This window comes from Ochotona curzoniae, unplaced genomic scaffold, assembly GCF_017591425.1.
Source record: "Ochotona curzoniae isolate NIBS_2020 unplaced genomic scaffold, NIBS_Ocur_1.0 contig_908, whole genome shotgun sequence".
NCBI lineage: Eukaryota > Metazoa > Chordata > Mammalia > Lagomorpha > Ochotonidae > Ochotona > Ochotona curzoniae.
Window position 1 is genome coordinate 17543788 of NW_024466607.1, and position 12744 is coordinate 17556531.

At 41.3% G+C, this 12744-nt stretch overlaps 1 protein-coding gene across 6 annotated transcripts in view; it reads right to left on the reverse strand.

Annotated features, from left to right (window-relative positions):
• PBRM1 (polybromo 1) overlaps positions 1-12744 on the reverse strand; it is a 93657-nt gene that overhangs the window by 60169 nt on the left and 20744 nt on the right. For all 6 annotated transcript variants that reach the window (XM_040994603.1, XM_040994605.1, XM_040994607.1 and 3 more), the window contains 4 exons: positions 12411-12554; positions 10061-10177; positions 5922-5990; positions 1352-1450 (listed from right to left, as the gene is read on the reverse strand). In XM_040994603.1, coding sequence (XP_040850537.1) covers positions 1352-1450; positions 5922-5990; positions 10061-10177; positions 12411-12554 — 429 coding nt within the window. The remainder of the gene's footprint in view (positions 1-1351; positions 1451-5921; positions 5991-10060; positions 10178-12410; positions 12555-12744) is intronic.

Here is a 12744-nt window from a genome sequence, read left to right on the forward strand (position 1 = left end):
TCAAATTGGGGCAAAGATCTAAATGTAATGGCTAACCTATGAAATTCCTAGAAGAAAACAAAAGTGCTAAATCTTTATGACCTTGGGTTAGACCAGGATTTCTTTGATAAGACAACTAAAACATATCAGCCAACCAACCAAACTTAGACTTCATAAAACAAAATCATTTTTATGAGTCAAAGAAAAGTAGCATAAAATTGAAAATATAGCAGGTGTTTAAAATCATCTGATAATATCCAGTATAAAGAACTATTATTAGTAAAAAAAAAAAAAAAGCCTAATTTAAAATTTGCAAATGGGCAGACATTTCTTTAAAAATACAGAAAGAGCCAACATGCACATGAAAAGACATTTAGCATCATTACTTATCATGAAAACACAAATCAAATTCACAGTAAGAGTATTTCACATCCACTTGGGTGCTGAGTATAAAATAAAAACAAAAATAAAAACAAGGGTTGGAGTAACAAAGAAACTGTAACACTTGTATATCACTAGTGGGAATGTAAAATGCCATGCCTTTTAAAATTTGTTTTTAAAGCTTTACTTATGTTTGGGCCCAGTGCAACAGCCTAACAACTAAAGTTCTCGCCTTGCATGCACCAGGATCCCATATGGGCGCCGGTTCTAGTCTTAGGAGCTCCACTTCCCATCCAACTTCCTGCTTGTGGCCTAGGAGGGCAGTTGAGGACGGCCCAAAGCCTTGGGATCCTGCACCCATGTCGGAGACCTGGAGGAGGCTCCTGGCTCCTGATCGGCACAGCTTTGGCCGTTGCAGACACTTGGGGAGTGAACCATCAGATATAAGATCTTCCTCTCTGCATATACGACTTTCCAATTAAAAAAAAGCAAATTAAAAAAAAAAGATTCATTATTATTATTTTTAAAAGATTTACTTATTTTTATTGGAAAGGCAGATTTTTACCATCTATTTTGGACCATCCTCCCCAGGCCACAAGCAGGGTATCTGCATGGGAAGTGGGGCAGCCAGGACATGAACCAGTGCCCATATGAGATCCCAGAACTTGCAAAGCGAGAATGTAGCCACAGAATCACTGTGCCAGGCCCCAACATGGCTATTTTCAAAAAGGTTGGTTAGTCTTCAGCAAATGCATAGTTATCACATGACAGCAATTTTATCCCACACCCCCCATAAATTAAGGTATAAATCCACATATAAACTTACATATGAATATTCACAGCAACATTATTCACGATAGCCAAAAAATAGAAATGACTCAAATGTGTAGCAGTTGAAGAATGAGTAAATCAAACACAGCACATTCACATGATAGGACATTACTCAGTAATAAAAAGAATAGAGTACTGGGACACAATACAGAAAACCGACCTTGAACACTTGAGAGCCGGGCTCGTTGTATGTTTTGGCATTTTTTGCTAGGAGATCTATATCTTTGGCCATTGCATGAATACTTTTGTAGGTTCCATTCTATAGTAAACAACAAAACACAGCAGTTCCTCTTAATGAGAGTTAATCAATATAATCTCTAAAAAAAGAACACATATTTTAAAAATTCTCCACATTTCCAATATTCTGGAAAGTAAAATCATTTTCCCTTATACAAATTATTAGTATTAACCATTTACAAATAATTTTTTGCTATAAGTAACATTTTCATAAAAAGTTTTAAAAAATAAAATAAGGTAAAAAAGTTATATTTAGCAAACACAAAGTGGTTATAACACAAGAAAAACTTAAGTTCTTCCTAAATACTAAATCGTTGAAGTGGGCTTGACAGTAAGAGATAAACCCTTCCTGAAGTAAAACATAAAATCAGTCAAGCATACAGGCTACCATTACATCACTACCCACAAGCTACTGTATCTGAAAGTTCACTGTTTCAAAATAATCCAGAGATATTCATACTTTCCTCAACTGAAAAGGAAATGAAGTGAGGAGACACTCTTGGTACATAGCACATATGACTAGTGATAAACACACAGAAGTGAACAGCTCAGGTTTGAGACTAATGCAATGAACTTGAAGGAAGATGGGGAAACTGCAGAATCATAATATAAGCTACACAGATAGGATGAGGACAAATGAGGTAGGGTCCAGGGAGCCTGGCAAAGGAGAGGAAAAAGGTTATCTGCTATGTAGGACCACCCAACATCTGGAAGAATCTCTGGCAGGGAGTACCCTCCGTCCAATGAGATGGTCCAAGAGGGAAGGCTACTGGCAAAGAACCACATATCAGCAAATTCATGCTTAGAGGGCAAGTGACCATAGCAACTGCCAGGGAATGACAGTAACTTGTTCCTGACAGCTGCAGCAAGGAAAAGCCTAGCAGAGGAGCAGCAAGCATTCGGGGCCTGAAAGGGCTAGGGACAGCAACGGCACCCCAAGGGGCTGTGCACAAGCTTAGCTGCACAGTGCAAGCCTGAGCTCTGCATGTTTCCCAGAGTAGTTGCTCAGTCGCCGTCCCAACAATTTTGACCTATCCAATACCCTTTCCATAATTTGTTTTCTGCTTTAGAGAGAATTACTATTAAACTGGCACAAGGAGTTGCAGTATAATAATACAAGTAAATCCCAGCACAGTAGCCTAGTGGCTAAAGTCCTCGTCTTGTATGTGCCAGGTTCCCATATGGGCACCAGTTTGTGTTCTGGCTGCTCTGCCATCCATCCACTTTCTGCTTGTCACCTGGGAAAGCAGTCGAGGACTGCCCAAAGCCTTGGGACCCTGCACCCACCCGCATGGGAGAACCAGAAGAGTCCCCGGGCTTCTGGCTTCAGATCGGCACAGCTCCGGCCATTGCGGCAGCTTGGGGAGTGAATGAGCAGATGGAAGATCTTTCTCTGTCTCTTCTCCTCTCCGTATATCTGACTTTCCAATAAAAACAAATAAATAAATACAAGTGATTTCAGTCTGAGTAGCAGAAAGGCAGGAAGAAAGACAAGGTGAGTGAAGAAGATGCAGAAAGTACTGGAGAGATTATTCCAACAATTTGGACATAAGAGAACAAGGATTCGCTTACATACTAATGGCAGTAACAACAACAAGTGGTTCTGGAGTTTTTGGAAAGAAGAAAGACAAGACAGCATCAGAGAAAGTGGGGCTGAGGCATAGGTGCTTATTCTTTAAAGATTTATTTAAATTATTTAAAAGACAGAGTTACAGAGAGAGAGGTCCATTTTCTATTGGTTGGCTCACTCCCCAAAGGGCTGCATCGGCTGGAGCCCAGCCAGATCAAACGCAAGAGCTTCACTGGCTCTCCCATATCATCGCTGGGGCACAAGCACTTGGGCCATTCTCTGCTGCTTTCCCAGGCACGTTAGCAGGAAGCTGGATCAGAAGCAAAGTATCAGAACTCAAACCAGCACCCATATCTGATGCTGGGGTTGCAGGCAGAATCTTAACCTGTCACACCACAACACTGGTCCTAAGGCAGAGGTGTTTAAAGATCTGATTTGATTTTCAATATTGTGAAACATTAAACTTCCTGGACTTAGGAGATCGGCATCATTCTCAGTAACCCAAATTATTGAGCTGCCTTGAATGTCAGGTGACACATTAGCGAATCTGTATCTTAACATTCTGTGAAAGTGTATTCATAGGAGCTGACATAATGTATGGCATAAAGTCAGTACCTGAGATGCCAGCATTTCATATGGGCATTGGTTCAAGCCCCAGCTGTTCCACTTGGGATGCAGCTCCCTGCTTAGGAAACAGGAAAAGCAGAGAAAGATGACCCAAATCCTTGGGCCTGTGCTCCAGCTTTGCCTGGCCATTACAGCCATCAGGGGAGTTAACCAGCTGATAGAAAGATTTCCTACTTTTCCCTTTCTCTGTAACTTTGACTTTGCAAATAAATAAAAATACTTAAAAAATAAAATAAATCCAGAAAGCATACCAGTAATTACTACATTGTTAAGTCTTTACTCTGGGAAGTGAAAATAAAGGCAGAGTCTCCCTCCCAACACTGCAGCCCACTGTCACTTCTCAATGAGACCCCGCAGCGCGCTTACTGCCCCCGACCATCTCCCGGGAGCACTAAGGCCCACTTCCCCAGGAGGCGCAGTGACTCGCACCCCTATGACTTCCCATCATAGGGGCCATGCGACATGCTTTCCTTGCATTATTGATGACTTATATGACTGCAAACATGTAATCTTACTCCCAACACACAGGATAGGAAGCAGGTAAAGTACCTGACCAAGGTGACAGCCAGAAATAAGCCAGTGAGGAAAAGACACATGTCAATTCCAATGTAAAAACTGGATTTCTGGTAAAACTTAGCTTTCTCTCTATACTTTCCTTAGCTTTTGATCATCAAATTTTAAATCTTAGTCAAACATGTACTCAATATTTACTGACCATGAACTCTGTGGAGATAGAGCGGCAGCTACAATCAGATTCTGCAGAATGACTTCCCACATTTAATCCTTGCTCTTATCCTTACCTGGTGATGATGTAAGCAAGTTATTTAACAATACTGTGTTTCAATTTTCTAAGCTGTGAAATGGGAATAACAACTGTTTTCTTCTGAATGCATTAGCATTAGCTAACCCACAAAGCATTTAGAACAATGCTAGGTGCCAGCAAGCCTACATGCCTGATAATTGTTACTACTGCTGCTGCAGATACAGATGAAAAGGAGACAGGAGGCCAAGGACAAAAAAGTATTTTATACTGCCATAGCAGCATTGTACACAGCTTTTACTTCAAGATATCGAAGTTGGGGGCAAGGTGGTGACATAGCAAGCTAATCCCCTACCAGCGATGCCAAGAGTGTCCTGAGTGTTTCATTTCCAATCCAGCTCCCTGATAATGAGCTGGGGAAGAAGAGCCCTAGGTCTTGTATCCCTTCACCTTCATGAAACATGGAGGAAGCTTCTGGCTCCTAGCTTTGGATCACACCAGTTCTACTTGTTGCAGCCATTTAGGGAGTAAATCAGCGATGGAAGATGTGTCTCTGCATTTTTATGTAAATCTGCCTTTGAAATAAAAATAAATGCATCTTTAAAATAAGTAAAAAGATAACATAAAGCTTTTGGAAGCAGATAATATTGAAGAACTAAAAAAAGTCTCTACTGTCAAGGTACCTTTCACCACCAGAAATCTCCATAACTGATGCTTTCAAACAATCTAAAGCTACAACCGGTGATGTTATCACTTATTTATATTATTTGCTAATAACTTTTTAAAAAGGATTTATTTATTTTATTATTTTTTAAAGATTTAGTTATTTTTATTAGTCAGATATACAGAGAGGAGGAGAGACAGAAAAATCTCTGTTCAATGACTTATTCCCCAAGTGGCCACAACGGCCAGAGCTGTACTGATCTGAAGCCAGGAGCCAGGAATGTCTTCCAGATCTCCCATGTGGCTGCAGGGTCAGTACCCAGGGTCTTTCCCAGGCCACAAGCTTGGAGCTGGATGGGAAGTGGGGCTGCTGGGATTAGAACAAGCACCCATATGGAATCCTAGCACATGTAAGACAAAGACTTTAGCCACTAGGCTATCACACCAGGCCCAAAGATTTATTTATTTTTTATTGGAAAGGCAGATACATAGGGAGAAGTAAAGACAGAGATCTTCCATCTACTAGTTCACTCCCCAAATGGCTACAAAGATTGGGGCTGTGCTGACCCAAAGCCAGGAACCAGGGGCTTCTTCTGGTCTCCCACGTGGGTTCAGGGGTTCAAACACTTTAGCCATCCCCTGCAGCTGTCCCTGTACATAAGCAGAGCGTTGGTTTGGAAGTGGAGCAGATAGGATAAGAACTGGCACCCATATGCAATACCACTTCTACAGGCAAAGGATTAAACTGCTGAGCCACCACACTGTCCCAAGGATCTGCTAATAACCCTACAGAGACATATGCTTCTGCCTTTTCTAAGTCTACAAGAAAGAGGAATTTGTCACCACAGACCATTACAAACAGCATCTTCATACCTGTATCCTCTGTGCAATGGTCTTCAGATCTATAGGCTCCTTAATTATTGCATAATAGTCTGGATATTGCTGGAAGACAAAAATGCTCAGTAAATGTTAGCATTCATTAAAAATACGCACACTGAAAATTTGTTGCTAAACCATTGAACAGTTAGACATGGCTACTCGCGCATTATGTGATTTTCAGAAGCCTCGTGAAACATCCAATAGCAGAACGTGAGTTTATTTACAGTTGGCATTGAACATACACCTTCATATGGCACATATGCTATGACAATGTTTAAAAACCTCCACATTCACAGAATTATACAACTGTATAATTTATGATCTCCTGTCCTTAATGGGTTTGTTACAAAATCTTTTAATTTTGCAACTTAAACAATTACATAATATTTCATATAAACATTCCTTCACTAGAATCTATAAGATGTCAGAAATAAGATTTTGTTGATCTCATGCATAATGCTTTATTTCTGTAAAAATATATTTTTTCAAAATGTACCTTTTAAATGAAACTGTTGAAAAATAGCAAAGTCAGGCCCAGCGTGGTCACCTAGCGGCTTAAGTCCTTACCTTCCACACGCTGGGATCCCATATGAGCACCAGTTCTAATTCCGGATATTCCACTTCCCTTCTGGCTCCCTGCTTGCGGCCCAGGAAAGCACCTGAGGACGGCCCAAAGCCTTGGGACCCTGTACCCACATGGAGTACCTACAAGAAACTCCTGGCTCCTGGTTTTAGATCAGCTCAGGTCTAGCTACTGGAACTACTTGGGGTGCGAACCAACAGACGGAAAATCGTTGTCTCTGTAAAATCTGACTTCCCAATAAATAAATAAATAAATAAATAAATAAATAAATAAATCTTTAAAAAAGAAAAATAGCAAAGCAAAATTACTAGGAACTTCTGAATTATCAAGTATTAGCTCATCTCCAGATGAATATGGTGGGGACATCCTTCAGGCTTTTTTTCTGTTTATTTTTTTCTTAAAGACTTATTTTTATTGGACAGGCAGTTAAGATTTGCAGAGAATCAGAGAGAAAGATCTTTCATCCGCTGATTCACCTGACCAAGTGGCCACAAAGCTCGAGTGGAGTTGAGCCAAAGTCAGGAGCCAGGAGCTTCTTCAGGGTCTCTCATGTTGTTGCAGGGTCCCAAGGCTTTGGGGTGTCCTCTACCAGTTTCCCAGGCCACAAGCAGAGATCTGGATGGGAAGCAGAGCAGCTAGGATAGAAACCAGTGCCCATATGGGACGACAGTGCTTGCAGGGTGAGAAGGTAGCCTCTGAGCCATTCGTAGGCCCACGTCCCCCTCCCGCCCCCATCCTTGAGGTTTTCACGATTCCCTGACCTCAGGAATCCCAACAGGGTGTGCTCTACATTGGAAACAACTGAAGTTAATAAAAATTCAGAAACTGGTTTTCTCAGTTATAAAGGATTCCAGGGAAGTCAGACTTGCTTTCTCAGCAATTCCCATCTGTGCAAGTCAGCCATCACTATATCACAGCAGGCAAGGGAAAACTTCAGTGATACTTTATCATGTAACCGCCACTTTGACCCCACTAGTCTTTGCATCAAAACCCTCCCTAACTCCCTTCTGAAAGACAGTTCAGAGGGATAACTATAGTGGTAAGACCACCCAGCAGGAGGTGAAGAGAAAGCCAGGCTGCTGACCGACAGTTCCCAATCCTTCTAGTCAGCATGCCTGGAGAGATTTACAAAGGCAAAAACAGAACAGCTCTGCCCCTCAGGTTTCTCACCAAACGTTTCCTCCCTGTCCTTTATAAAAATCTGGAAAGCCACGAGACAGAAACAGATAGTGAGCAGTCATTGGTCTGGTGCCCGACAGGCCAGGGCTGGGCCAAGGCTAAAATTGGGAGCCAGAAAGCCAATCTAGTTCTCTCACGTGGGTGGCAAAAAATCCAACTACTGTAGCCTCCAGAAAGCTGGAGCCAGGTACCATGAGTCTGTGAGTGCTGGGCCCTCTGCTACAGGGTGCTGGCATGTTAACCAGCAGCCAAATGGCTTGGCTCAGAATCATAAATCTTCTATCATACCCCTAAGTAGGTTAAGAGTGGTCATGTGCTTTACATGTTAGTCAATACACAGCATTGTCAATAACTGGCAAGGAAAGCTGTACACTATTCATTACTCAAAAATCTTTTCTCAGCCCAATGACATGCTGGATTCTAACCAGTGACATAAAGACAAACAGGGATAGTTTCTGTCCTCAAGAGGGAAGGAGGTAGATACAAAAGCAACATATCACAAGTGCAATAAATGTAGTTAATCAGGAATATTGAAATGCTGAGGACATGGAAACTTTCGCTGTGCAAAGAGGCTACAATGTGAGTTGCATCTGTAGCTATTCATTTTCCAGTGTCAAGTCACAGGGACCCACTTTTTTTTTTAATGGAGCAGCACTGTGGTACAAGTTAAGCCACACCTGGGATACTAGTAACACATGCGATTCCTGGTTGGAGTATCTGTTGCTTCACTTTGCATCCAGCTCAATGCTAATGTGCCTGAGAAAACAATGAAGATGGGCCAAGTAACTTGGAACCCATGTGACAGACTCAGATGGAGTTCTAGGCTCCTGCAGTCATTTCTCTCTCTTCTCTCTCCCTCTGTCTCTAATTCTTCATTTCAAATAAGTAAATAATTTTTTTGAAAAAAGAAACCAATGAACACATAAAACACCTAGTTTGGGTGCTTTTTATTTTATCACAAAAGTGCTAAACTTGGAAATAATCCAAATTTCCAGTGACATGTGAATGCTTTCAAAAACACGATGCTTATATGCCAGGGCTGGGGAACTTTTCCTTGCAAGGAGTCATTTGGATATATATAACATACATATTTTTTCAAGATTTTTTTTTTTTTTAGTTTTAATTGGAAAGTCAGATACACAAAGAGAAGGAGAGACAAGAGGAAGATCTTCCATTCGCTGATTCACCTTCCAGGTGGCTGCAATGGCCGGAGCTGAGATGATCTGAAGCCAGGATCCCGGAGCCTCTTTTGGGTCTCCTATGCAGGTCCCAAGGTTTTGGGCCATCCTCAACTGCTTTCCCAAGCCACAAGCAGGGAGCTGTATGGGAAGTGGGGCTGCTGGGACACAAACTGGTGCCCTTATGAGATCCTGCCATGTGCAAGGTTAGGACTTAAGCTGCTAAGCTACCAAGTCAAGCCCCATTTGGTTATTTTTAACATCACTTATAAAATTACCAACTTAAAAATTAGCCTGCTGCAGATTTATTGCACTTCAATTCCCACTTATAGCTGCCTTGGCCAAATCAAATGATTTTTTGGGCCTCAAATAACCTGCAGCTCAAATTCCGCATCCCTACATTATTATTCATTGTGAAAAAAGAATGAAATCCTGATACGGAACATGGATGAACCTGCACATACACTTAGTACAATCAGCCAGTTACAAAAGGTCAAATATTTATACGACACACCTAGAATCATCAAAACCAAGATGATAGCAGAATGGTGTAAGTAGTAGCCAGGGGACAGCAGGGCTATACTTCCTGCCCTAGGGCAAATGAGCTTCAGTTTTGTGAGAGTAAAAGTTCTAGAGATATAGAAAGGCGAATACTTAATTCCACAGAACTGCACACATAAAAATGGCAACAATGTTTTGTATATTTTACCACAATAAAGACAAAAAGAATTACCAAACAAAAAATGAATAAAAATAAAAAACACAATCTTTTAAAAATCCATAACCTGGGGCTGACATTATAACACAATGGATCAAACCACCTTCTGTGACAGTGTCACACTGTATGAGCCTCAACTGCTCCACAGCCCATCCATCCAGCCCATCTCTGGAGTGAACCAGTGGGTGGGAGATCTCGGCCTCTCCCTCCCTCTCTGTAATTCTTATCATTCAAATAAATATCTAAATCCTAAGGGGGCAAAAAAGAATCCATAACCTCCTGGTCAAGTGCAATGAGAGATAGAAAAATCCCTTTGTGTTTGACCCTGACACCATGAGTACCTGCTCTGGACTGCCTCCAGCACTGTCTTTTTAACCTTATTTTATGTATTAACAACTCAGAACTATTAAAATTCTTGTGCTACTTAACACAAAAGTAGACATTTAATTCACCTGCCTCCAATCATATCACTTACCACTTTAGAAGGCAGTTTCTGAAAAAGTTCACTAATAAGATGCCCAGACGGGTTTGTTGCCACAACTATGGCTTCAAGAAGCTGCTCCAATATCTCCTTCAAATAACCTGGGGAAGACTGGGGGGGTGCAGACGGAGAAGAGAAGAAAAAAGTATTTTGTGACAGAAATCCATAAATACAAGCCCAATATCAAATAGCTTCTGAAACGGAAAAGCTAATTCAAAACAACAGTTTCTAAACAGTAACTATTTTAAGTACAGGTTCAAGAAAACAGAAATGTTCTAATGTTGGTCCATGGGGTTGCACTGCTAGCATGGCTTACAAGGAATGAAGGAGACTCCTTACATCAATGCAGTGACTAATCCCTTGGCTCAGGTCCTTGTACTGAACTCCATTCTGCAGTGAACACTACAATGACACAGTTCAAGCACCATATGTATTGAAACACATGATCTTTTCAGAGTCTGTGACTGAGCTGGAAGGAACATGCACTGGAATGCTTGGCCATTTCTACATTTGTCATTTGTTTCCACTGAAGTCATGATGCCCTGGTAGGACAATGACTACAGGAGTGGGACTACATGAAGGTCTCTCTCAGATCTAAGAACTAAATTCAAGCTAAGCTTTACGTCAAAGCTAAAAAGAGATAAAGTAAAATGGTGGGCATTATACTTACTTTCAGACTGACTGGCTTGCACCTAGCTCAGTTAATGTTTGAACACAGGAAAGATCATACCTCAAAAACAAGGGTCTGAATTTGAAGAATGCTTTTATAACAAACAATGGAATGTTCTGGTTAAGATTTAATACTCAATGGGGCCCGCATGGTAGCCTAGCAGCTAAAGTCCTCGCCTTGCACTAGCAATTTCATATGGGCGCCTAGTTCTAACCCCAGCAGCCTTGCTTCCCATCCAGCTCCCTGCTTGTGGCCTGGGAAAGCAGTCTAGCATGGCCTAAAGCTTCTGGGCCCTGCACCCGTGTGGGAGACCCGGAAGAAGTTGTGAGCTCCTGGCTTCAGATCGACACAGCTTCAGCTGTTGTAGTCACTTGGGGAGTGAATCATCGGATGGAAGATCTTCCTCTCTGTCTCTCCGGCTCTCTGTATATCTGACTTTGTAATAAAAATAAATAAATGTTTTTAAAACTATTTATATTAAATGCCACTTCAAATTCATGTTTCGTGTATATAAAAGCAAATGTTAGTCATTACTTCTTGCTTAAATTATGAAAAGCACTGATACTTTTGTTCTAAACAATTGCTGAGAGAGAAGCACATTAAGTGTTTTGGGATTAGCAAAATACTTGGCAATAAAAATATAACAAATAAATATTTAAAATATGTTAATGTGGCAAGAGTCCCCAACAACATAAGCTTAAGAAAATCAACATGACAATATGAAAGTAAACTAATATTCCCATTTTTATGTCATTTACTTCCTGGGTAAACATGGTCTCAATGGCCAGAGCTAAGCCGATCCAAAGCCAGGAGCCAGAAACTTCCTCCAGGTCTCCCATACGGGTGCAAGGGTCCCAAGGCTTTGGGCTGTCTTCGACTGCTTTCCCAAGCCACAAGCAGGGAGCTGGATGAGAAGCGGGGTAGTTGGAATTAGAACCAGCGCCCTTATGGAATCCTGACGCGTTCAAGGCAAGGACTTTAGCCATGAGGGCTGGGCCCAACCCTTTTCTTTTAAAAGAATTTCTGCAACAAAATAAATGCTCTGCTATTTTCCCAGGAGACTGGCAGATAAGAGAATAGAATACGGAGCAATCAGGATTCAAACAGGTGCCCGCATAGGATGCTGGCACCACAGGAGTTTGACAAGTGAAACAATAAATGGAATAGGTCTCTCTAACTTTGTTTCTCCACCTCTATCACTCTGCCCTCTAAATAAGTAAGTAATCCCTTCCAAAGCCTATTTTTAAATTTCCAGGATGACTGGAACTTTGCAAATAGAAACTGCAAAATTACCAAGATAAGAAGAACACACTCAGCAGGTTCTAGAAGCATTAATCAGTCTAACTACAAAAGCACTTCTAAAGGTGGTAAATTCACTGACTCTCCAACTCTGCCTACCCTTATGTGCCTCAATCTAGGAACACTGGTAGTACTTAAAACAGAACAGAAAACATGCATTACTGTAATCCATGAAAACAATCAAGCATGGCATGCATTGTGCAAAATACCCCAGGATTCCTAAAGACTAGAGTGGGGCATTGAGTAAATATCCACTGCCCTTTCAGGTCAGCAGTACAAAGAACAGAGAAAGCCCAGTTACCCACACCAGCTCAAAGGGAATCAGAGACAGGAATCGCATCCACCTTCCAACGGCCCACTCATCTGCACACTCACTCCTTCAGTAACTGTGCCTTGATTGTCCTGCCCATCTTCATCATCATCTTCATCATCTGCTTCTCCTTTCTGAACAAACTCATTTCTTGTCCGAAGGTATAAATCCCAGAGTTTGCAAGCAGCTTTGTATTCCGGAGAATCCGGCTATACATCAGGACAAAGGAAAAAAAAAATAAACTTTATTATTTTACTATAAATTCATCACTACCTAACGGACACAGGTATTTTAAGACACAATTTTGAAAACTGTACTAGAAAAATTTAAAGTTCTTATTAGAGAACACAGGGCCTCAACCGTATTCTGAGAAAATAAGTGTATGTTTTAAAGGCATTC